This window comes from Hippichthys cyanospilos, chromosome 8 (assembly GCF_059441005.1).
Source record: "Hippichthys cyanospilos isolate Australia breed blue-spotted pipefish chromosome 8, RoL_Hcya_1.0, whole genome shotgun sequence".
Lineage (NCBI taxonomy): Eukaryota > Metazoa > Chordata > Actinopteri > Syngnathiformes > Syngnathidae > Hippichthys > Hippichthys cyanospilos.
In genome coordinates, this window is record NC_142376.1 from 16328662 (window position 1) to 16355536 (window position 26875).

Here is a 26875-nt window from a genome sequence, read left to right on the forward strand (position 1 = left end):
TGATGTGTTCTTTGAGTTGCTACTCATTTTTTTTCAATCCACCAAGCTGACCAGAACTGCAGCGCCTGACATCGCACATTAATTAACATGTGGGGGAAAGAAGAGGACGGAAATAACAAGGAATATAATAAATGCAGAAAAATAGCTCATTTAACATGAGCTTAATACACATAGTTATCTCCTCAAACTTCAATTTCCTAAGTCCGGAGACGGATTTTGGTGTGGCTCTTCAGTTTTTCTATTTATTCAAACAGTTATTTCTCCTGGAATAACCATTATTGAAATTATTTTTAAAATCTTGCCGTGACCGATACTAGCCAAATTGCAGTGGCTTCTGGTGTACCTGAGATGCAATTTCAAGGTTTTGTTATTTCTTTTTAAAATATTATACGGCTTAGCAACTTCCTATCTCGTCATCTTTATATGTTCTGTCTGTTTGTTGGTGATTCCAAGAGCTAGAAAGAAGTCGGCCGGATCATAGTTTTTTCCATTTGGGCGCCAATGCGCTGGAATGCCATCTCAATAGAAGTTTAAGCATCCACTTACTTTCTTTATGATTCTTTCACTTGTGAAGCCCTTGGATACGCTATTGTGATTAAGGCATATATGAATACATTTCACTTGACTATTGTTTCAGGGAAAACCTCAGTGATGTATTTCAACGCTTCAATACTAAATTGTATTTTTGTTTTATTCTGAAACCACAAAGTAGTTCGACCAATCCAAATATTGCTGCAAAAGAATTACCAAGGTTTTGTGTGTACATATTACGCTTTCACAGCATCGTCATGAACCAAGAATGACCTTTTTAAGCGTTGAAATGGGGAATTAGAGCTGTGAGATTTTCATTTGCATACACAAACAAGGGATGCATCCAGGAGGCATGAACGATGCTATTTAGCATTTAGAAAGGTGTTAAGAGTGGCTGGCTCACAGAGGCATGTCTAGAGGTCACATCACATGATGCGACATCGAGGCGTCTGTTGTGTAAGACCTCACATCGTATCATGACCTTCAGAGTACGGACAAGTGAATTAAGGCATATTAAATCTCTGTGTAGTATTTGTGGGGACAGCCTCTATAAAAGGTATTATATTTCAGGCATTATTATCTCTGATACTGAGAGTATGTATAAATCCCAGAATCATTAAACAAAATGAGAGGTCATGCATGATGACCCCAAAGATGTCATAATTTGTTTATCATAGTTCCTGAATAATAAATGTCACGGATAGATACCTCCTAAAATACACACACTATCAGATACACACGGGCAATGATCTATTCTCGCGCCTTCCTCTTCAAACATTTCTTTCTGCTCTGTGAGGCAAGTTAAAGATAATAATAAAACCACACTCTGAATTTCCTGTATATGTGCCACGAATGTCCTCATCAATTTACTACCAGCTACTCATAGTGGAATCAAAGGACAAGAAGGAAAATATGACCTGATTCTTATCTAATAAAACTAAACTATTACTGATGTTTTTGTTGTTGTTAAATATCAATTAATATAATAAAAATGCATACCACTGCTTAGCTATCATTTATTATAACCACACTCTACACAGTTGTTGTAAACCGCTCATTCTAATAATTGCAATGCAAAATGCAAGTCAGATAGATTTTACAGACTTTTGAATGTCGTTTATAATGTCTGCAGAAAAGAAATAGTAAGTCATTGATAAAACAAGGCTAATATACAGCCAGGACTGTAGCATATGAATGCCGCAAAGTACGGTAAAAGAAAAGTTGTAGAGGAAATGAATGTGAGCAGTAACTTACTGGAGGTACAGTTTATCCTGACACAATCTAGATGGGGAAGAATAGATGAGAGATAAATTCATCTTTCAACATTGCAGCTGCAGACATCAGTAAAGTATACAGTCCACCTCTCTGGGGACATACACACGGACCCTAACCATCATCTGATGCTCTCATCAATGGCCTCCAGCTGCAACATGACCGCTAAAGTGCTGCAGTAGTCGTGACAGAGGAGCAAAAACATGGTTTATGGGATTATCCAAAACAAGTGAGGAAAATTGGCAATTCATACTAAATTAAAATATACTTTTTTTTCATCTTTGCATTTTAGGTGGATTATTTCCATGTACAGTACTGTCTATATATATATGAGAGCAAGAAATTTTGGTCAGAGTCAGACAGGGCCAGCCAGGCAAGTATGGCTATCCTTCGCTAACAAAACATGATTGTCCCTGAATTATGACATAATTTTCTAACATTACTTCCAGATCAAAAATGTTGAAATAATGATCTATACATAAAGTATGTCTGATGTATACAATATGTCAATCACCTTATTAGCACAAATTAAAAAAATAATCATGGATTTCTCAAAGTAATGAACACTTGACGGTGTAAGTTCAATTTTACAGTGTTGACTTGATTTCAAGGTAACATCAAAGTGAATGAACACTAAGTAATATGTAATGCTGTAAAAGACAAAAGAGTACAACAGAAAAGTGTATTTCCTGTTCCAGCATGCTGAATTGTGATCTTAATTCAACCGCAGCAGTTCTAGTTGTCAACTTTCATGACTGACTTACAGTAAGCCGCGGGCACACAGGCGTTATCTTACTTTTCCTTTTACCTCCCTGGTTGCAAAAGCTCAGCTCATGTTGTGCTCTGCAATAGGTGACCCAGTTCGAAAACCCCCTCCCTGCCTTCCTTTCTGGCCCTGCCTGTCGTGTGTTGTCAACCGCAGCAGAAAAGTGGGAGCAAACAGCCAGAGACCAACACTTGCCTGCCCCTACAGGAAATGCTCTGATTTTAAAGAAGGGCAGAAAATTCGGTCATATGATAGATGATTTTCCATCCATCCACCCACCCACCCACCCACCCACCATCCATCCATCCATCCATCCATCCATCCATCCATCCATCCATCCATCCATCCATCCATCCATCCATCCATCCATCCATCCATCCATCCATCCATCCATCCACCCACCCACCCAGCCATAATCTTGGAGTTAGATATAATTTGCTCCAAGATAAAAAAGGGCCGCAGCAGCACCATAACATGTCTCAGACACAGTAATAAGAAATTACTAGTTGATGGCATGAATGGTGAGCATTTCCTTGCCGGGCAAAGGCAGCTGTGAGCTCAAGTGGCAGTAAGCAGAGAGCCGCAGACTCTTGCCATTGAAAGCTTTACACCATCTCCTTCTATTCATGAATGTGAATGCGTAATATGAATGTGTGTGAAGTACAGCGCATGTGGTAGTGCGGCAGTGCATTTGAAATGGTTGTCAGGCATAATTTAGCTCAATTTGACATATGACTTTGCTGCTGCAGAGGATACACGCTTTGTTCGCTACCTAAATTGACAGTCAGCCGGACTCGGCCGCTCTCCAGCTCCAGACGCAGGGTGTCGGCCGAGTCCCGAGAGGTGGTGGCGATTAGGATTCCATAGGCTCGCTGGGATCGGAATCGCATGGAAACATCTTCGGCTTCCGTGTGCATCACCACTGGCAGCTGGACCTTCATGAACTTGCTGCCGTCATAGCTGAGGACCGTCGCCTCTGCAAATGGATTGAAGAGATGGCAAAAAGAAAACAAAAAACACGGATGTCAGTCTAGCCAAAGGGGGTGCAATACCAGAAATTTCTCTGGTGTTTTTCCCCAATACCCATGTACGCTCTGTAATGTTTCTCAACCTTTACTCAAGGGCAGTGCTCCACACTTTTTTGAGTCAAGGAACATATTTTACATTGGAAAAACCTCAAAGCACACAGTTAAAAAGAAATAGCACAAAAAACATGCATACTGAAATAACATGATCTCATCTCAATTCAAGCACGTACTTAATTACTATGCAAATGTTAAACCACGCCTGTTAGTTTGATCATAAAATCAATACATTCATAGAAAGCATTGACTAGTTCTGTTATTTGACTTGACGTGGATCCGTTCTTAAGACACGGCGCAGCCTGAATTTCAGTGTATGTGGGAACACCATACAAATAATAGCCAAAAAATAATAAATAAATACATAATACATTTTTAAAAAAATAGATTACTCCATATGTACTGTACTGTAAAGTTGTCTTTTTCTGAAGGACCGTGCAACTGGAAACAGTGCGGCGGCCAATTTCACCCCGGCGCACGCGAGAATCGGTAAGAATGGCAGCGGAGAAGTAGGGTCGATCACAACCGTCACTTTTATTACATCAACAAAACCCCAAAACGGAACATCGCACTCGAACTTACGTGCAACAATTTGTTCGTTGGCATTTCACTGTTTTTAGACCGCTTAATAATATCTCATTTCACTTCCATGGTGATGGGCAATTGTTGACTGCGCGCGTTCGTAACCTCGAAACATCGTCGAGACCGTCGTAACTCGAGGACCCTCTGTAGTGTCTTATGCCACCATTCAACATATTCAATGTCATTGACCAGCAGATTCGCCAATTTGAATTTTTACCAGACAGGAATTGGGGAGAGCTTGATGCTACGCCACAGAAAGTTTCAAGCTTGGAAATAGCGTTTTCTAATGTACACCCAACACTAGATGGCAACAATGCACATTTTCAGATATTTTGATGAACCTATCTTTGTTCCACAGCTGATTACAAAAGAATGGGAAAAGGAATCATTTAAGGAAGAAAAAGAAAAGAAAAACATTATTTCATTTAGTGGATTTGGTTTATATGTATAATGTAAATAATCGTTGAACACATTATAGTGTAGTCTTTGTAAAAGGCAAACAGCCCCACAACGACTGCAAGTGAAGGTCCACCCTATTAAGTGAAATTGGATTATTTTCCGCAGCAAGCCAAATGATCTCTCTGGGCACAGTTAGGTGCCCTCACACATCAGTTGGAAATTATAGCCCTAGCTAGCTCTAATGTATCAACCGGTGTCCTATTTCTTTTTCATCATTATATTTTGTTCAAAAACACACTTTATCCTCAATTTCTACGAAGACGATTTATATTGTCAGATGTATGCTTGATCAAAGTAATGCCAAGGGAACTACAGTATTTTTGTACATTTGTATAGTGCCTTGCAGAGGTCTGAAAGCCAGGCAAAGGATAAACATGAAACGAGGAAGATGTGAAACATGAATAAGAATGCTGCCTTCTACATGTGCCACTCAGCCGTAAGCAAATTGCTGGTGTGCTTCGAAAGACAACTGTGACTCACAAACATTGAATAACATTACCCCGTTGCTCAGGATTACTCAATGTCTCAAAAACGGTGTCCAAACAGAATTTAAAATTCTGGCATAGGACAGAAATGTATTCCTTAAACTCCCATCGGAAAAGAAATAATAATGGGGATTCTAATCAATATAAAGTGACTGAAGCATTACACCCAACGCCAAACCACACAGGGACATTGATAGAGGCAAGATATATTAAGCTCAACATGATACATGTTGGTCCCTGGGCCATAAATATTGAGCATTCACTCCTTGCTGTTGCATTTACTCAAAGCATTAGGCATCTGTCTGGAGAAATGCCGGGGAGATTGTTTAACGTTGGCATTTCCGAGAATGTAACTAAACCACAACCAAATAACAAAGCCATTATTGCTCTTGCAGTGTTGAGACGGATGTTTCCGATGGGAGGGAGATGGAGAGTTTTGGGGTCATAGGGTATCACTGTCCCACACGGCACCTCATCACCTCTTCTCCGTCACACAAAGTCACATGTCACATCCATCCCTTCCAGAGTGACTCAGTCACATTTCTCACCCAAATCCAATTTCGCCACTCTCCTCCTGGGGTACCCTGCAGATGAGAGGGGTGTGTGACAAACGAGTCACACTGCTTCCTACCAGGCTGACACAGCAAAGAGTAGCATTTGAAAACTGTCGGAAACTGATAGGAAATACCAAGTTCAAAGTGCTAATATTTTGGAAATGTTTGGTCCCGGAAGATATTTATTGTTGTTTGCTACTCTATACACCAAACAGATGCTGGCTCACTGTATATGATGTAGTCTCTCTTTTTTTTTTTTCTTTTTCAAAAGTAAAAGCAAGTGTTTTATTTGATTCAACAAAAATACGATGAGTCTTTTTGTTTGCACAGCAAACTATAGAAATATGGGGATATTTCCTGGCGAGAGACAGTAATATCAAGGATTTGGACAACATTAAAACAGGAATGATTGTCATTCACTTGGTAATAAAATTGTCAAACAATGAGTCATTGCAGTTCTAAAGACATTCAAGAACATATGAAAAATATTTAGCGCTCAAGCTCTAAAGACATTCAAGAACATATGAAAAATATTTAGAGCTATGGCTTTTTTATAGAAAAGCCTTGTTTCCCTTGTTAATTACCACTCGGGTATGCTATTAAACTGAAAACAATCTGCGACTTCAACCATGAAATTGGTGTTTTAATCACTTCTAACCATTGTCATTTTCAACCACTCATAAGGCATATATGGGAAAAGTCCAAATATAACTACAGTATAGGACGAGATGTGTAATAAAATGTGTAGGAATCAACAGTCAACAATCCAATAATGAAGGGCAGTTGTTTTCAGTGCCCCTTCCATGTAAATAAATTGAGCAGAATAAGGCTGTCAATGAGCCCAACAGGAGACTGTCACAGGGCAGATGGAAGCCACCAAACGAAACCAAACATTCATTTTCTCCCATGTAAAACACAAAATGACATTGTTGTGTGTGCTTTTCAGAGGAGTCAGCATGTGTTTGCATCCGTGTGATGTGACAAATTAGGCTTTGATACTAACAAGGGGAAGGAATGGCAGACACTCCAGTTTCTTTTTTTTTCCCTTTCCGTTCTCCCCTCAGGAAAAGAGGCTGTGCAGGAAGGGGAGCTGTCAACTGCATGTCACAGGATTGTGATGTGCATGCCAAGGTACCGGAGTACCAGGTCCAATCCAATTTACATTTTGCTGGGGAACAACTGCCAAAGGCTTTGAGAAAATATATGTTCAGGGTGAAGAAAAGGAAATGACAATCGGATACCGAAAATAATTCAAAGATATTGTCCTCTTACGCGCAGCATTCTTGGAACATGTACAATCACATATGCAGACTTCTCATGATTAGATATGTACAAAACAAATTCTGCCAAATGAAAGGATTCCTGCAGAGTGTCACCAAAGTAAATATGATACCGCTATACAATTGTTGGCGCAAATTTGTCTCTGTATGGCCACAGTGCAAAAACCTAGTTTTAGTTACAAACGAGGTTGCTGCACTGTCATCATGGATTAGTTGGTCTCTCCTTATGAATCTTGAACGTTAATCTTATGTGTAATCAGAAAGAGTAAATCTACAGCAACTACACAAGTGCTTCACGTTTAAGTTTTGCAGTACACCCTCAGAAAAGTGAAAACCTTTCGCTGCCCCCCACTTGCCATGTCTACTATAAATAAAATTATCTTTAAAAATTGTAGACATGTTTATGTTCCTATATAAAGTATTCCAAGAACTGTGGCCTTTTACAATTAACAAAAGGATAAAGCAATATAAATCAACTTTTTAACGCATTTATATAGGCGGCAGGTTAGTTTTAAACTGAAAAACATAAATAGCCCTGTGTGTCAAAGTGCTTGAAAACCAAAAAAAAAAAAAAAGATGCCAAACCTTGTTTTTTTAATATTACACTTGTAAAACCCTTTTCCTGGGATCATCCACGCCCTCTTCTGGATCCCCCCTGTTTCCTCAAACATATTATTATTATTATTATTATTATTATTATTATTATTATTATTATTTTATTTTGTATTCTGATAAAAATATAAAAAAAGTACTTTTTTCTGCTTGGTCAAAAAAAAATGAACGGAGGAGAGCATATAGCAGATATGCATCAACCTATGAATGAACAACTTAATTCATTAATTTGGTCCCGACCACTCACTCCATGAAAACCACTTTGTGCAGTCTGAACTAAAGAGTCAAGTCAGCCTTTGTCGTTGATGTGCCTTACATGCTACCAGGGAAAAACTTCAAAATAAAAGCATTCCAAAGCATGTGACTCCTCAAATGGTAAGGTTATTTTTTAAACTGGGTGGCCTTCTTAACAGCGTGTTTTACTGTCATGCAGAGCATTAAAAGGCAACAAATTCTCCTGTGAACTCATTCCAATGAGAAAAAAAAAGGTCAAAAGAAAGGTTCTTTTGCTTGTCCCATCCCTACTCATTTACATATATAAAAATTGTGAAAGTGAACCTATTAACTTTCAGGCAATTGTGATGGCTAGCATTTTACCTAGAATCATACCTGGAATTCATTGTGTATTCCAGCGGTAATTTACAGTGTGACCTGCCACATTTAACTGCAAATGACATGCCTGTGTGTGCTCAGCACACAGTAAGTATACTGTATATTGATCAAAAACCTGCATTAAATGCAGATGTTTGCTTCTCTCAGCAATGCGGCATGTCAGATCTCATTAGGGAATATGTGCATGTCCTGCAACAAGCCATCTGGTAGCCTGCCTTGGCCTTACACTAATATTTGGGCTAATTAGCATCTGGATTAACAATGGTGCGGTAGACATTTGGGATGCATGGGCAAAATTGCTTTGTCTGCTTAATTAAAATCCCTCAAAATAGGGCAAATAGCTTCATGCCTCACTCTACAAGCCCCACCCCCTTCTCCCGCAGCTGCGTTATTGTCCTCCTACACTAAATGTAATTTCTGTACTTTGCCACCGGGGGGTACACCATGCTCGGATAAGTGAGAGCTGGGCTAATTCTTTTGACAGCTCCTCTGCCTACTGGTGCCTGCTGCATCCGACCAGCATCATGGCAATCTGGAGCCATCAAAACAGCTGGCAGCAGGCCAGGGCACTTCCTGCGTACCACTGTTCCCACTCACTCACGCACTAATGCCAATGTCTGAGCAGACACAGCCAGGACACATGTGAGCATACTGGCCAAAACACAGCGAGATACTTGATTGGGAGAAGAAGAGGAATAACTGTAATAATTGAGTGACGGCTGTGAAAATGTTTTCTTTTCCTTGAAGTTCCAATTGAAGTCAAATTATTTTGCTGTTAACCCAAAGAACTCTATGCATATAAATAATTATCCTTCCAAACAAAGTAAAGAAATAGTCTGTATCCAGTGGCTGTTCTACTTTCTTCATGCACAAGGCCCATATTCATGTCATCTTATTAGTCAAAACTGGAACACGTGCGGAGGAAACACAGGCACATCAGAGCAAAGCGCATTCAAAAGTGGTATCAGATGCTCACTTACAAAATGAAATATATAATACAGTATTGCACTGCCAGAGAACCAAATGCCATAATGTGGTTGTTGTCTACGTGGGTCAAGCTATTACCACCTACTGCTTTGTTTATGTTCAAGTACCGCTGTAATTCAGCAAGATTGTTTGCAGCTACAGACAATAACCCAAGTGGAGATGTAACCCATTGGTTTGTAATTCACTGGTTGTATGAGGAAATGAGTCCCAATTTACACTCTTAAAACATTTAGGTTAAACGTAACCTAACTTTAGGTGGAAAAAGTGCAGAGGTGATATTTGTGTCATGTTGATGCAACTTTCTAGCTAGTTTTACTGTATGCAACCCAACATACAACCCAATTGGGGGGGTGTTGCAAAATGACATATTTTGGAGGCTGTTTTATGCAAAACAAACAAAAAAATGGGTCAAATGGACCCAAACATTGGCTTTGTAGCACAAACACAAAAACATAATGCTAGATCAGGCCATTCTTTCATTGACCTGGAAGTGTCAGTACACTCATGTTGTCATGCAATATATGATAACAATGCAGATCGGTATCCAGTGAGGAAACCTGAAGTGCATTGCACCGTGATAACTTTGTCACATGCTTCACCTCTTCTCCACATTTCCCTTGATTGTGTATATTTTAATTTGCTCATTAATATGCATTGTGCTGTGTATCTGGAAGAGGAATTTTGCGGATGCTATGATTGTTTATTCTCTCTGTCAATTATTTTTGTTGCTAGTCGTACATCCAAAAGAGAAACACTATTGAAACATGTATGACTGAGGAATAGCTCTTTCTTATATACATCATATGATTTAAATACTTTATTTGCCTCTAAAATAGCAATGTGTGATTTCTCTTCACCCGTTAAGCCCTATAAATCTGTGTGTGTGTGCTTGTGCATATGAGAGAGAGAGAGAGAAAGAGAGCGAGATGAATTTTCATTGAAGTAGTTTCAAGTTTTCAATAAAAATATGAATTTTTGACGGACATGTCTATTTTCTACAGATACAACCTACAAATACAAATAATTATCAAATTGCAAAACATGTTTAACAGACAACAGCAATTAATGGTTGATTCTCTATTATTAATCCATTTTATTTGGTCAGTTTGTTTACATAAATAAGTGAAAATATTTAATTACAGCATTTCTGAAAATACTAGCAACCAAAGGATTTGGTCCTCTCACAAGAAGACGGCTGTTGTTTTGATCGAGCTCGATTTTGATCAAGCAGGTCAGACTAAGACTAATCTGCTGGTCAAACCCCAACAAGCTGAAGTAGGCAGAAACATAATAAGCACAACCTTGCTGTGCTTTGCACTTTGAATCCCAAACACATACAGTATCTCTCTAATTCAGAAAGATCTAGCAAATATTTGTATCAATAACACAACCAAAACTGAACGCATTCCCAGTATGGCTATTCGTACTGCTAGGGTTATACTGTATTTTAATACAATATTGCTTAGAGAGCCTTTCATAGTCAGCCTAGACCCTGATTCTGGACTTCACTCACTTCCCATTTATATCTCCTCTGGAGGAGAAATGATGAGTATTCTGTGCCAGTTCTCGGCACAGCCAAGTGGTTTGATGAGTTAAAAGGTTAGCAGAAGACAGCCAATTTGCAGGCTATTGTGCATGCTAGATATGGCCGCCAGTGTGTCTCAGCAGTGCATCAGTCCCCTGCCATTCAGCATAGTACTACACTCAACAATCTCCGAAGCCGAACTCTTTCTGTCCGCCTTGCTGCGGCTTGTTAAAATGGTCTTTTCTCCAAATGATATTGTCTTTGCACATGTTTCAGAATTAAAGAAATTGATTTGATTGAGGCTCAAGGAAAGAAAACGCCCCAAAAATGCAAACTATGGGCAAAACAATTCCAAATGTATCACTTTGTATAAGAGCTAGGCAATAAATACAATTTTGATTCATTCCTCATTTTAAAATTTGACAATTTGAATATCAGCTAAATTTTGAAACTGATGTTTTTGCACAAGGAGGTGAATGCTGGATGGGGAATACAAGCCTGTTTACAATACTGAATTTTATTTATATTGAACTTTTGAGCGATTGCTCAGTATAAAGTGCTGTACATGGGCTAAAATCAGTCATGTATGTAGTGTTATGTAGTAAGAAACAGTAAAAACAAACTGAATAACACAAAGGAGTGGATCTCCTGTCCTCATTAGTTGATTTCGTGCCGAGAGCCAATTACGTGTCTTATAGGACTGCTCGTGATCTGATTGAGTGATTGTATTGTCAGTCTTGTCTAAGCATTTGACTCTACCTCCAGAAGCAGTGTCCATCTCATTGCCAGCAAATTGTGTGTATGTATGTATGTTGATTAGATGATTCAACAGACTGGTCAATCAAGGTTGGCATGCTGGCAAATTGGGCCTATCATAAGCAGGGGTGGAACTACACTCCCTTTTTAAAAAGTTAAAAGGACAGGGGTTATGGGAGGAGGTCTGGTCAGTGGCTGCTGCTTGTGCTGGACGTGTGCCCTGAAGAAGGACTGCATTGGAGTGGTGGCGGCGTGATCCTTAGGAGCAAGTGGCGGAGGCCTTGCTGATCCTCAGCCTGACAGCGGTGCATTAAGGGCCTGTGTACGTGAGTGGCTGGAGCTTCTGCTACAAAGGTGTGAGTTTCACTGGCCAGTGCGCTATTTTTTGTCCCACTCTTCCCAGTGGGCTGCCTTCTTTTTTTTCCTCTCATCCCCCGACAGGTGACTATGATGTGTGGCCTCCGACCTGGAAAGGTGGCAGAGGACTTGCCGGAACCTTGTCAACCGCAGACTGCATGGCGTGTGATTTTAGTTTGGACTTTTAATCTTTTAAGATACATTTGCATGCGTTTTAGGTGTGATTTTAGTTTTAAGGGTTGGTCAAACCGCAACAAGAGAAACTGTTTTAAGTGAACCCTTGTTTGGTTGTTCAAGCACTGCTCTCCTTGGCGATTCAAACGGACCAAGGGGCGGTTGAGAAGTGTAGTTTCGCAGCTTGGCTGTCGCCCCACCCCCTTGTGACACACACACATATATATATTAAAAAAAAATATTAAGCGATAATATGACATGATTGACACTGTTTGGTAATCACAATCGGTTTTGCTCACCAAAACACATTTACAATAATTCAGTCCCATCCAATTTAAACTAAAACAAATAAAGAAAATGATTGATGGTAGTTTATTTCAAACCAATTATTCAACTATCTTATGTCATCTGTTTTTAAAATCCGCAAACTTCCCAGACAGCGGACTTTTGTTTGGACGGGAAGAAAAGTCTCATTGGTTCGCCTTGTTACGCGTACGCTAGCTCGATAGACTGCTCGTGTCCTACCTTTAGCGATATCACATAAAACGCTCAGTGAAAATAGCATTAGATAAATGTTAGCCATGTTTCACACAGTAGTTAGCAGCAGGGGCAAAATTATATTGATAGTAAAGCCCACAAGGAAGGAAATACAATAGAAATAATGTGATTGGCTGCTGCAGCAGAGGTCTCACATTACTGGTTTTGGCAGTGCGCGTTAAACAGTGTGTTTAAAATTGCGATATAATGCGAATTGGGTTATCGGCCCATGCCTACTTCAGTGGTTATGACTTATTGTCATACATCTCATTATTAATATGTTAATAACTGGTTTTTTTATTGTAAGCTGCAACTCTTCTTACATTTATATCACAGTTATGAATATTAAAATAGTGGGCATGTTGGCACTATAAATGAATTATGTAAATTCCCATTATTTACATCGGTGAATAATAGTTTGCAAATCTGAATAAAAATGGCAACATAACAAGAAATAACATATCTTCAAATTACATTACATAGAAAAGTAGGCTCAGGGTGTAGTGCTGTCAACATTTCACCCGCAGCTTGGAAGGACGTCCTACCTCTTTCACAGGAGCGACCAAGGTATCCAGTTCCTGAGCAGTCACACACATATCGGTTCCACCCTTCTCTGCAGATGCCGTTGTTTTGGCAGGGATTGCTCAGACACTGTTTTGGAGGCTCCTTCGAGCATGAGGGCTTGACTCCGGCAGCCTTCTGAGTTTCAGCCAGGCGCCGCACATCTTTGCTTTGTCCATCAATAAATAGATCCCGAATGCAGCCAACATAGCCGTAGTTAAGCAGAGCTGTCCACACCTCAGTGGGGAACACCAGCCCCATTTTGTTCTCCGGCAGGCCCCCGAGGTAGAGATTGTCATCCAAGTCCAGAATTTCACTTTCTCCAGGGGCTGTATAGGCAGTTCGGAGGGTGTTAATAGAGATGGTACCTAAAAACAGAGACAGAAGGATATTTTTCACTCTTGTGTGTGTGTGTGTGTGTGTGTTTTTTTTTTTTTAATCAGCTGTGAAATTCACAAAACTCAATGAAAAAGGTCCAATTGAGAAGTTACCCTAATTGGTGTTATCTATTAAGACAGGGTCAGGGCTTTCTTCATTTGGAAAGACTGATGAATGTTGATAAGACACATTAATCACAAGACAGCTAGTCTATTAGCCGCTTAATCCCGGATCTCCAGCATCCTCCTCTCCATTTTCCCTGGATTCCTCATAATACATCTCATTTATCTTAAGAGAGCAGTCATAAAAAAAAAAAATAAATAAAAAGCGTGTGAGAGAACGCATAGGAGAAAAAATTGGCGCCCCTTCAATCATTTCAGCGTCGTAAAAAAAATTGCAGCCATCTTTTTGAACTTGATTAACGGGCTGCAGTGTTTTCACTCACTCTCTCCTTCTGTTTCCCTCTCCAACATAAACCTGCAACAAGAGTTTGTGTGTTTCACCACCATGATTTATTGCTCTCATTCAGGTTTAATTCTCGATCTGGAGAACGGTAAACAACAGCGGACATGACTGGACTGTAAAGTTTCAAAAAAGAAGGCCTTAGTGTGAACATTGGATTGAGTAATTAATTTGTACATAGAGCTGTTATTCTGAGTTAAGGTGCCACTGAAGGTTTTTAATTAATAAGGGCTGCGTTCATTTTCCTCTCACAATAATCCATACAGCAGGTTTCTGCTCAAAGAAATCGGCAAAGAAATAGGTTAGGGATGCTCGGAAATAATGTTGCCATGAAATTAGAATTTGCATTTTGAGTGGCAGATGCTTGCAATGGAAAAAGGGGGGTAATAGTTTATTGCCTCTGGCCAAGTGTCTTCACCGTTTGCTGTGAAATGGGAGCAGGGCTTTTAAGTGACTTTTATTCTTAAACTGTTTGTGTTAGGGTGGAAAATTGGAAGCCATAAAGCACACACTTAATTTTCATCTGGACTGTATGGCATTTTATAGACACTAAATGAGGCCTTCCACATTTTATTACAACAACCATTAGAACGCATGAATGTGAATACGGTAGAATATTAGGTGTATGTTTGATCAACATGTAGTTAGAATGCAGTACGTTCTTAAATTGCTGCTTGTAAATTTATTATGGTAAAGCTATGATGTTGAATATGTATATAGTTCTCTCTATTCGCAATCATTTTGCACACAATGACCAAGAGAACACTGGAAGAGCAGGAGCAGAAATATTAACCTGGTTCCACCGGCATACTGTAGCCCATTTTCAGGGTCTTGGCCCCAGACATCTGTTCCAACGCTTCCCTGCCACTACTGACTGCCCCTACTCTTTCTAGCCACATCTGTTGTGACTTCCAAGCTTTGCTCACTTGGCAAGGGCCACCCGCTACACAGCCAGAACAGCTCCCATCAGGTTACAGCTAATGAGCACACTACATCAAACTCATTAGTGAAGAAACTTTTTCCTCATCCTAGAGCAGGTATTTAACTAAAGCGTCAACATTAGCGTGGTCAGTGTGGAGTTTTCAAATTTAGTTGGACGAGAGCTTTTATTTTTTTTTCTCTTTAATGGATTGCTACGTGTCTGTTGCTATCGTTAGCTGTGGCTGGAGTCGTAACTGGGTGCTTTGCATTTATGTGGGAGCCTAGACTTGGACTGCTTCTGTGGTAAGAAAGCTCCTTCATACATTTAAAGCAATTCACTTCATCCTAAGTGCCCTCAGGGCATTTTTGATTGATACATTTACCAGTAAAGACCAACAAATCTCTTAATACACTTTCATTTTGACATTTTCCTTCTGTTCCTGAACTTGCCCTTCTACCCACAACAAGAGGCTTTCAAGTTATTCCAATCACAATGACAGCCAATCAGTATCAAATTCAGGGAGTGAATGGCCTTTATTTATCAATCAAGCATAAGAAGAGGATCTAATCAATGAACAGAAGGCATCAAATTAGAGATTAAAACTGTGCTTACCACAATTTAAAAAAAACAAACTTTAATTGATCACAATTAATCTGACACAAATAATCAATACATTTGAATGACTTTATCAAGATGTTAGAATGACTTTCCCGTTCGTCTGAACAACATACCCCAGTCAAAAATGTTTACCCCACATTGCCAAATGGCCATTCAAATGGCAGGGCCAAGCCCCTGCATCCTTTGTGTCCTACAGCCACACCATCACTTAATGACTTTTTTACCATCAATTACAGCGACACGTGAATGCTATTATTCTATGAATAATTAAACAGGGATGTTTTTTGTCTACGGGCAGAATTTCTAAATTGAAGCGAGTGGGAGACGGGAGGATGAAAGCATATTTAAAAGATGGGTTCAGAGTGCTACGCTTTCTTGTCACAGTCCTGTAAAGGAAGTGTGTAAACACAGTCTAGCTACATTGTCGGAAGGCACTAAAGAATCCCATGGGGACACGTGCCATCGCCAGACAAGTAGCACGAGAATCGTAACGCATACGCACATTTTAGGACTATGTTTGGAACATCATTCATCGCCAAAAGGGTTCAGGGATGTGCGTGTATGAATACTGGAGAGCATAAAAGAGGAGGAGATGGATCTGGTACAAGATGGAAACACGGAGATAAAGATGTCTGGAAAGGGCATGGGGGAGGGGAGCACAGACAGATAAGATTGCAGATGAAGAAGCACTATAACAAGCAACAATGAAAGGAAGCACGTGATAAATTAAGGCACTTGATCAAATTAACATTGCACAGTAGAACCCAGTGAATAATGATCAAGCCCCTCATTACAACTAACTTTCAAAAGCTTCCAAAGGGTTGACCCTACCCTTATTATAAAACTAGAGTAGGCTCTCATACTTTCTGCATCAGCAGCCAGGCGCAACTTGGCATGATACATCCTAACCCCACTCACACATCCCCAAAATGTGTTAAACCGAGGATTACTACAATCCAGTTAGGACGATACGGCCAAATCTCTCTATGTGATTGGATTCTCTGTAGGGAGAGAGCTCAGGAGTTGTCGTGCCTCTATGAGTGTGTGAGCATGTGCGTGGTCGTAGTCTTTGCGCGCGCGCGTGTGTGCGTGTGTGTGTGTGTGGCAATTGTGTGCACACTGTGGCAGGAAGTGGGGTCCACAACGGAGCAATGTCCATATATCTGTGACCGACACCACTCTCAGCCCTGAAGCCTTCACTTAAAAGAAGAGTGTCACTTTGCGTCTCTAATGTATTGAGGCTAGAAGATGACGACTGAGAGCTGGAGTCCATTCACATATCTGCTTCCTGTAGCAAGGGCTTGTTTAGATGAATACAGCAGAAATCATTATCCTCTATTGTCGAGGATGCAGCTCAAGTGTTGCTCTTGGATGAGCCGGCTGCAGATAATTACGTTTGGCTCTTGTGGTGCACTTTACTTTTTAGTCGGACTTGAGTATTAATAGAATATTTCATAGGACCAAAATTGCACCATATGTTTCAGGTTTATTACACCCACTCCCACTAGATTTATGAATGACTTCATATACGGTATTATAAAATACTGCTTTAAATTAATGAAATAGCAAGTTGCAATGTGAATTGAAAATCGGGCTGATTACTCCAGTGTGTGTTTCTAGACCATTCAAACTGAAGTAATACCGTAGAGCAGGAGACTTCAATCCTGGTCCTTGACGGTCGATGTCCTGGATGTTTCCTGCTACAAGACACCTGATACAAATGATCAAGAGTGTTATCCGCTCCTGCAGTCCTTTCTGGTTGTCTGATCATTTGAATAAGGGGTGTCACAGCTGGGAGACATACAAGACATCCAGAAGACCGGCCCTCAAGGCGCAGGATTGAAGACCCCTGTCAAAGAGCCTCGGAAGTTGAATAACCCCTTTCTTCTATGCCATTGGATTTTTTTTCTTTAAATCCTAGGTTATTACAGTACTATCATGGGCGAGTTTGCATTCTGTGATTTCTTGGCAGCTCTGCTATTGTTTTCAGCTACATTCTCTTTATGTTACTATTGTGGGCGTGTGACTGGTGATTCTAACATATTCTGACATGACCCTAGCACTGTCATAGCTTTCATTTAAGAAGCAAGTATGTGATCTCAGAATGGTAACCATTTGCTCATAAAGACTGAATTATTGCATACAAAAGGAACATGTGTACTGTGAGAGGTCGCCTTTCTGAATGAATTAAAATATCCCCAAATCGTGCTGCTTTTGATTTACAGTTTAAATGAATGACTAGGTTTTGTAAAAAAATGCAAGGAATATTTCACACTTGCAAGTTCATGCAAAGATGAACTAGCGTTGGAAAAATTGAAACGTGATTTGAAAACATGGATGCTTTGAGGCTTAATTCAACCTGTTCTGTGAGTCTTCTCACTCGTCAATTTGATATCTCTGAGTCTCTTTTTATAGCATGGGACAATTGATGCTCTGAATATGATGAAAACAAGATAAATTATTCTTAAATGTCATTAGTGTACATCTCTGCACAGCACTGTGCAGTAACTGTCTTGGTCCTGGGAGAGACCACCTCCTGTTTCCATGGAAACTTCGACAGAGTAGACAGAATAGTGACTAGAAAAAAACTCAACAAGATGTTCCGTAGCATGTATGGGTGGACAAAACAGATAATGAGTACCATCTAAAAGTGGAAATGTCTTTTGTTTGACCTACCATTTATAACAGTCTCAGTATTTTTTTAAAAGATTTTGCCTTTGACCATGATATTTTAGTCATTGCACTGCAGAAATGAAGGATGTGTGATAAATTAAAAAAAAATAAAAAAATAAAATGCATAAATCTAAGCTTAAACCATGAATAACGTATGCCCATTGCAGCTCACAGGACCAAAACTGCTTTAGGATTTAATGAATTCTGAATTCTAACTCTCACACTGGAGAGTGGAAACTGTCAATGAGTACATCTATTTTACAGTTTGACATTGCAAGGACTTGGATCAAAGCACATACTAATAAAAGTTGCCAATATCAGTTGTTACCAACATTTTTTTCAATGATGTACCTATTACCCGTGGAATATATTTTTCAGCAAAGTACCACCTTACCAGCACAGCACATTTTTGTAGTTAAAAAGAAAAAACAACAACAAAAAAACAAAGTGCTTTGCCATCCATTTTTGATTTAGGAAACTGGAACTAATTTTGAAGTGGTATCTCTAGGTGTATTTTAATCAGCAAACCCAATGGATTGATAATGCAACATTATTTGTTTTATTTCCTTCTCATCTTCTGGGAAAATGTATTAGTCATGAAAATACACATCTGTATAAAACCCAACTAAGCAACGGTATACAGCATTTTATAAAAGAGACACTAAAACAATTTAGCAATAAATTGTTTCATGTTCCGATGGATTTGCTCTTAATTTGAAAGGAAAAATGTTCCTTTCCTGGCATACAAAGGGATTACATTAGATTTGCTGATATTTACAGGAAATCTGTCAAAATCTCACTTACCCTCTGAAGTGCCTTCACAAAACCCTAGGTGAATTCCTTGCACCCCCATTTGAGAAAAGGTGGCCCAGATAACCAAATAAAAAGAGACTAAAGCAGAAAATCTGATTTCAGGGGACATGTCAGGAGAGGGATCAAAAATATATTGTGGCAAATATGACTTGTCTTACATTTGGGGCATGTTCTACAGGTCTCCTTGAAGTATGAGTAAAAGCCAATTTATTTTTCCAGTCATATCAAGTATCAAGTAGACAAATCTGAACCCCAAACTCTACATGAAATGTTTATAAAGTGTGATTTGATGTTCTTCATTATCACCATACCAGATGAATGCAGTCTACTTAAACTCTTACCACATCAAGAGTAACATAGTGGATACTGATGTAAACATTCCCAGAGCAAAATTGATAAAGTATTGCCAAATCACATTTTATGTTATACTGCAACCGTGGGAACATTCATTTTAATGCAACTAAATGCAGCAATCTATTTTCACTAAGACATTATATTTTGTTCTTTGTATTTTAGTTATATAAATATGTCTCATAGTATTTATTTTTTTTACACCACAACTTTGCCTAGGTTTTTCACAAGAGATTTATCAAAGACACTTACCTGATCTGCCATCTCGTTGGAAGTCCACATGGTACCACTCGCCATCGTTGACTTTCTTGTTGACCGCCTTGGTCTTTGTAGTCCCTGAGCCCATGTCCAACAGCAAATATAGGTGGCCATCCAGCATCTCAATGGCAAAAAAGTCCACTTTGAGGATCTGAGGGTTTTTGGAATCCTTCTGCTGCTGCTTTGGCTTGCCATGGCTGAAGAGGAGGAGTCCGTTTGGCTCTGTGGTACGGAAGTCAAATGAGATAGAGCCCGTTTTCTTCGCGTTCCACTTGTTGAGGACAATGAAAGACTCAGGTGTCTCAAAGGTAATGGGGTCCAAAGTGGCCACGTTCTCGCACTTGAAGGCCACAGTACCATGTATCTTCATTTTGGGATCACCCTGCTTGGCCAGCCTAGAGAGCTCAAGTCTTACATCGTTGTTTTTATACACAACCTGATGAGACAGAGAAAAAAAAAAAAACACAGATAGTGTATTCAGGCACAGGCATCCATTATGTTTTTTGTTTGTTTTGATATAGGTACATTTTTTGTAAATATAATGTGTTTTCACAATTTGCATGTCTCTGAAACGGACTCAAAGAAGATTTTGTTGCAAATAAATGTGAATTGAGTTCATTAGCACAGCAGACTGTCGAAAGCCTTGCGGCATTATTATTTGTTGTTTGTTTTCTTCCTATTAGTGCTCTGCTTCAAAACCATGGATCTGATGTTGCCTACATGGACTCTTAGTGAGAGGTCTGCAGCACTAAGCTCTGTTTGAATGGTTAATGAACCCCCTTAGTAGGCTTTAACGGATGTTATGTGAAGTAAAGTTAAACATTTTGGCTGACTGTTTCAACCATCTTTAAAAAAGTTACTCTATGTTTCAAATACAAACCACAAAGTGTTCCTTTTCAAAGTAATCCCTCCAGAGGATAAAACACTATTCCAAAATTCATGCCACAACTTCATGCACTCCTGGATATAATGCCTGCATTCTCATTTGTCCAGGATATTCTATGTTAGAGCACTGAATCCATCACAACTGGATTGCACGTACTTTTTGATTAGCTTGCTGTGGCCAAGGAGCTGAATAGCCAAATTCATAACAGCTGTTTTAGCCATTAAAGTGACAGTGTGTAAGATTTAGGGCATTTTTCACGAAAAAGGAATAAATGAAATGATAGTAAATTTCAAACACTTGCAAATTAATGTGTTTTTAACAAACAGTATGTATCAACAGTATGTTTTAAATGTAATCATAGGTCTAGTTATGATTACATTGTACTACATGGTGGGTGCACTTCTCCAGAGGCGGCCATGTTTGGTATAGCTATAGACAATGGTAAATGCAGCACTTGCAGCACCCCCTGTTGTCCGTAATGAAAAAAGTTCTAATTCTTTCACACTATCCCTTTAATGGATTAACATATTATACATTATATAAAACATCTCTGTTCGCCATGCTGGCTGCTCAAATGCTGTCATCATGAGAAAGAGAAAACACACCAACAACCACACAAGAATACCTGCTATTGCGAGGAGTCAAAAAAAAAAACAGTTCCCAGAGGAAAGTTGCCACAGAACATGGAGTGTAACAAAGTGTTGTCAGCATGCTGGACTGGAAAGTTTACAAAAGGTCAAATTAAGTTCATGTCTGGCTTTTTTGTGAAAGTTCAGTTGAAAGCCAATTATTCCTTTTCAGTTACTTACTTTTTGAGAGTGGTGCAGATGAACTGCATGTTACAACTTTGAATAAAGACCCACTGCTACACCACTTAGCCTTCAGATTAAGCGTCATTGTTCAGTTTATGGGGAGCGTGTCAGTAAGGTGACATGCGCTAACACATGCTCATAATGAAAACCAACAATCTATTGACAACAACAACTGTGCTAGACAAATAGTGGCTATACTGTGTCAAGAGGGGGCACTGCAAGGAGCACTTTGCGGAAAGAGCTGCTGTAATGGGGCTTAAACAAATTAGAGACAGCAATAATCACATCATTATCCAATCTGCATAATGACAGCGTAGCCAGAGTAAGGGTAGCAGTAATGGAAGGACTGCTTTGTACAGTCCAATAATGTTAAATTTTATAACGAGACATTTACTAACTAATGTTAGGGGAGGATTTATCAATAAAATATAACTTGGGTTATATTGAATTGGCCTCATTAGGTAATTACAACTTTGGCAAGGTGGATCTGACTGAAGCCTTTTATACATCCTATAAAAGAAGCAATTTCCATGCTGCTGTTCGATATATTCATCAATGACATAAAGTAGGAAGATGGTTGACCCTGCAATTTTCCACTTTTGGAGGCTATTCATCCCTTTGTGCATTTGCCCAAAGAGTAGGTATTAATTGGGCACAGTGAAATCATACTCAAATCATTCTCACGCTAATCCAGTAGGGACATCATGAATTGTTTTGGTCGGTGGTATGTGTGTGAACTGGGTAAATAAATATTTAGTTTGGCAGGTACAAAATGACAAATGCATGATGCAGCCCCATTTTTAACAAGCATTATTACAATTATCCATGACACTGTATGTGCCATAATGAACAAAATGCTTCAAACTGATTTGAGTGCATTTGGAATGAAAATAACCGTCCTGCAATAAAATAGAAGAAAGTTGCTCTTCTGCAAGGATAAACACAATGATAACGCATGATAAAAATAAAGAAGCGCGTCCATACAACAAATGTATATGTGAAGGCATATGTGGACTTTCGGATGACTATGTCCCCTTTCAGACTGCCAGCCAAAATCAAACAAACTGGATGGCTCTTTTGTAGTCGTACAGTCACAAAGCAAAAATCAGATTTTTGAGGATGGGTTGAGGAAGGCGGTTTCACAATGATACTTAAAATGTTACTTCTCAGTCAAACCAGCTACAAACATTGCGTTTGCTGCCAGACCTGTTGTGCTAATGTATTTCCACCGTTTGTACCTACTTTACTATTTTTCGTGGGAGGGTACACACATTGCTTGGAAGAATGGAAGCCATGAAAGAGTACTTGCTCATTTGTATTAAAGACAGAAAAACACACCTCTTTTTTTAAATTGTGGAGAAGCAAAAAAAAAAAAAAATGGCATTTGGCAGCACACTTAGGGTGTGTTCATTGACCACATTTCAGGTAAGATTATTCAAAGCAACAAAAGCAATGACTAATATGTCAGCACATTTGCATGGGATTTGAAATGGCATAATTTATTTGATCAACCAAAATCAGGGGTAGCATGGTGGATACTTTAGAGTCCCAAGTTATATTCCAGCTCGCTCCAGCCTTCATGTGTGTGTTTGCAGGTTCTCTTCGAGCTCACGTGGGTTCTTTCCGTGCACTCTGACTTCCACCCACACTCCCAAAACGTGCACGGTAGGTATATTGGACACTTTAAATTGCCCTTAGGTGTGATTGGGTGCATGAATGGTTGGTCATCCTGGTGTTCCCTGCAATTGGTTGGCAACCAGTTCAAGATGTCCACCACCTACTGCCTGTAGACATCTTGGATAGGCACCAGCAGGCCAGCGACGCTGGTGAGGGTAAGTGGCTATGAAAAATGGATGGCAACCAAAATCAGTATAGCCACATGTAAACTCACCAATGTTTCAAATATGCTCATTATTGTTGTCGCCACTGTCGGAATGAAGTGACGTCAAGCGCTATAGGTGCTGTGTGATACCCCCTTTTTGGCGTCTGCTACAGCAACCTATCTGGTGGGTCAATAATGTGGCCCAAGCAGAACAACACCAGATTGGATTTAGACACTTGCTAAAAGCAGTGTGGGTCAGCCGTAAAAATCGTAATCGAGGAGAAAGCAGATTGGAATTTGATTTACCTACAATATGAACATGGCCTGTGAGTCCCTCTTATCCATTAAAATGTGTTTGTGGATTTTTTTATATGCAGGCTATATCCAATAAAGGCAAACATTAATTGCTGATGAAGTCAAAGGAACCTATTGATGCAATAGAGCAGCACTAATTTGCCTTCAAGGTAGATCTGTGACAATCGAGTGTTTGTTTTATTAGCTTTGCCGTCATGGAAACTAGAATAAAAAAGTTCATCAACCCACTTGTGAATAATCCATCAATCAGCCATGGCGCATGCATGCACATTCAAGCCCACATGTCCACAGATGCTGATATAGTACATCTCATTACTTGCTGGCATATTACATGTTAACAATATGCCGGTTTAGTCCTGCAAAATCTTGACATATATGGGATTGAAGAAAAATTACATACTAGGTTACAAAACAACCACAAAAAAATAGCAAAATCTAGCATCTTGGGTATAACATAGGCAGCTGCTGTACTTTCTTTTAACTATTGTAGAGTATTCCCATTCTCCAAGGTTTGTTGCATATATGTGAATTAGTTACAATGATAACAAAAGAATACATGCACTGGTCTAGTTTGCCTGAGTCCCTGCGTCCTGGATGTGTCCTGCGTCAATAGTTTTATGTACCCCTGAAGTTTTCTGCAATAAATGCTTTTGGTCATAAACTCTATTAAGCAGCAACAACCTTATAGGGGAGAAATGTATTCTTCCTTTTCCATAAATAGCTAATTAAATTCATCTAAAAAAAACACATCTTCAAGACAAAACAAATAAGGTTGGTTCTATTAGACTCAAATATAATCTATAAATCTATATATATATAGAATTGCCTTGGATATAGCCTAATACAGAGCCACAATGATGTTTTGTTAAACCAGAGGTTGTTAAATTTTAGCATTGCTGTGTTTACATTTTTAACTATTGCAATTGGCTGATGAATTGGCTCACTAAGTCAGCGGGGAGAAGCTCCAGATCTGCAGCCACCATGATGATGACAAATTTAATAGAAAATTGATGAATGGGCATTTTTACCTTGAGATCATTTGCTAAGAAATAATGGTACTGATCCTTTTGAAGTGGATCCTTTGTCTTCTCTTGGGGGTGTAGGACATTGAGAAACGTCCTCAGCTTGGGGTAGTGGTGGTATTTTTTTTAATATTTAATTCAGTGATATCCTTACTTCCTACTACATTCAGATTGCATACAAGTGGTATTTACCTCCTTGAGGCAGCCCATGAAGTTGTTGCTAACTGGTGATCCAGGCAGGTCTGCTGTGCTAGGACTCCCTCCAACGTAGAAAAAGTCATCCGAGCCAAGCATGGTGTAGTCCTCTTGCGTATATCCCGTTGTTGTCAGAATTCCGTCAACTGATATCGTTACCTAGACAATAAAGCATAACGAAAGGAAACACTATTCTCAGCCTATGTTACAATATATGTTAACCTTTCCTTCTTTCCATCAGACACACTTTTCTCTGTTTTTTTTCCAGAAACCCATTTTCATGTCTGTTTTTTCATGTCTTTTTTCTTGTTTTGTACCGTTATTTTGTCCAAATGATTAGTTGGAGAACTCCATGCCCCCCAAAATGAGCTGTTTTAGAGAGTTAGTGAACGGTCCAGGATAGTGTTAGTATTGCCCCGAATGCAACGTAAAACTATTTAGCAGACACAAAAATGGTGTTAGTACAATGTTAACTGGGTTAGTTTAACTCAAATATTGGTACGCCTAGTAGTTCTAAAACTAAGTCAGATGGTAGTGATGAAGTACATGCTATGTAAAACACAATCATCACTTAGTATCTGATGAATAGCCAATGACGTTTGTGACAAAAACAAGCATGCATGTCCCTCTTTTCTTTTTGATCAATTGCAATCAAAAAGAAAATGTTCCCATATTGACTGGGTGATGGACATTTGTACACTTGCTAGTGCATCCGATGCATGCAGGAACTTATAGAAAGTGCCAAACCACAACAAGGCATGACAAAGCACCAGAGAAGACAACAACAGCTCAACTGTCACATTCATGTTGACACATGGCTAGTGCAACATGTCGGCAAAATGCATGCCATGCCAAATGAATGAGGAGCCAAAGGATGGTCGGCCAGACAGCAAAGGGTCCCTAACGTTTAAGCTATTCAAAATGATGATCCTAAATGAGTCTCAGATAAAGGTTGGACAGGGAACAAGTACAAAAATAAATAAAATTAGGATACGAATGATAAAAATAAATAAAAAGTGTTTTTTTTTTTTTTTTTAAAGTAAGCAGAGAGTATCAACCTAAAATTTCCTGTTATTGCAAATAACGTCTACAGTTAAAAAAAAAGAAAAAAGAAGAAAAAGAAACACACGGCAAACCCAAACTAAGAAACAATTAGTATGATATCTACCGAACAATGTAGTTTGTTTACCATAGCGTGTCCAATGCCTGAGTGCTTTGTGGAAAAGGGGGGAGAAAGGAAATTAAAAACTGTGAACAGAATAACGATTGTTACTCAAATCAAATATGATGATCAATACTGTTAGTACATAGTTAAAACGGCAAAGACCATACTGGTTAGTAGAATGACACATTCCATGGATGATGTTAGTTTGTTTTGAAAGCATGTTAGTATCAGAGAGGATATAGGGCAAAATAAGTTTAACAAGAAAAAAGCAGACTGAGTTAAAAAAAAGGAAACAAAAACAACTTTTAAAAGGTGTAAGAACTCAGCCAATGAAGTTCTACAAGGCGTGTATCACCATGGTCTGGGATTTACCAGACAAATGAGCAGAAGAAAAAAAAAAACCTCACCTAAAAAAAGGTACATTTGACTGGACATTAAATTATTCTATATTGTTTAACCTTCCGTAGCGACTCTTTTCTCCAATATTATATGTATATATTATATGTATTATATTACGAGTTACTGATATTTTGATTTTGTCCTTAAATTTAGTTTTGAGGCCAACCTCTCAGTTTGTCACACAATTGCACCTTCTCTTTTTCTTACTGCTTAAATTAAGAACCACTTGTCTTCAATGAGAGAAAACATAAAGAGGACTGCCACAGCACCAAGAAGAAGTAGAACTTTGAATTCCCTCACGCATTATGCATTAAATATATTTGGCTTCCGTTCAACTGTTTAAAACACACATGACATTCTGGCGTTGTTCTTCATGAAGACAGAGTAATGGTGCGGTTAAATAGAGTGTAAAAAAATCAAACACTCAAAATTAATGAGTCACTCACCACTAATCTTAGTGACTCAGTAGGCTACATTGTCGTTTTTCGTGGATGAAGAATATATGCCTTATTATTGTGAAATTGTGTATTTACATGTGTTGCTCCACATTTGTTTTCATTGTGAAAGCAACCATGTTTTTTGGGCGGTGTTCAGAAGTAAACTTCAATTGGGAGACGCATTAAACATCGTCAAGCCTCTTTATTGAAGAGTA

The 26875-nt window shown here is 39.1% G+C and overlaps 1 protein-coding gene across 19 annotated transcripts in view; it reads right to left on the reverse strand.

The window, feature by feature from the left end:
* The window catches only part of LOC148420331 (neurexin-1a-like), a 231673-nt gene that overhangs the window by 119797 nt on the left and 85001 nt on the right, over positions 1-26875 (reverse strand). For 14 of the 19 annotated variants that reach the window (XR_015866291.1, XM_088420618.1, XM_088420624.1 and 11 more), the window contains 6 exons: positions 25849-25872; positions 24657-24818; positions 19602-20043; positions 13117-13500; positions 3342-3545; positions 1786-1812 (listed from right to left, as the gene is read on the reverse strand). Coding sequence is in view for 18 of the 19 variants with exons in the window: in XM_088420618.1 (XP_088276744.1) it covers positions 1786-1812; positions 3342-3545; positions 13117-13500; positions 19602-20043; positions 24657-24818; positions 25849-25872 (1243 nt within the window). In the remaining variant the exon portion in view is untranslated. The remainder of the gene's footprint in view (positions 1-1785; positions 1813-3341; positions 3546-13116; positions 13501-19601; positions 20044-24656; positions 24819-25848; positions 25873-26875) is intronic. The other 5 variants (XM_088420626.1, XM_088420620.1, XM_088420614.1 and 2 more) reach the window with 2 other exon arrangements.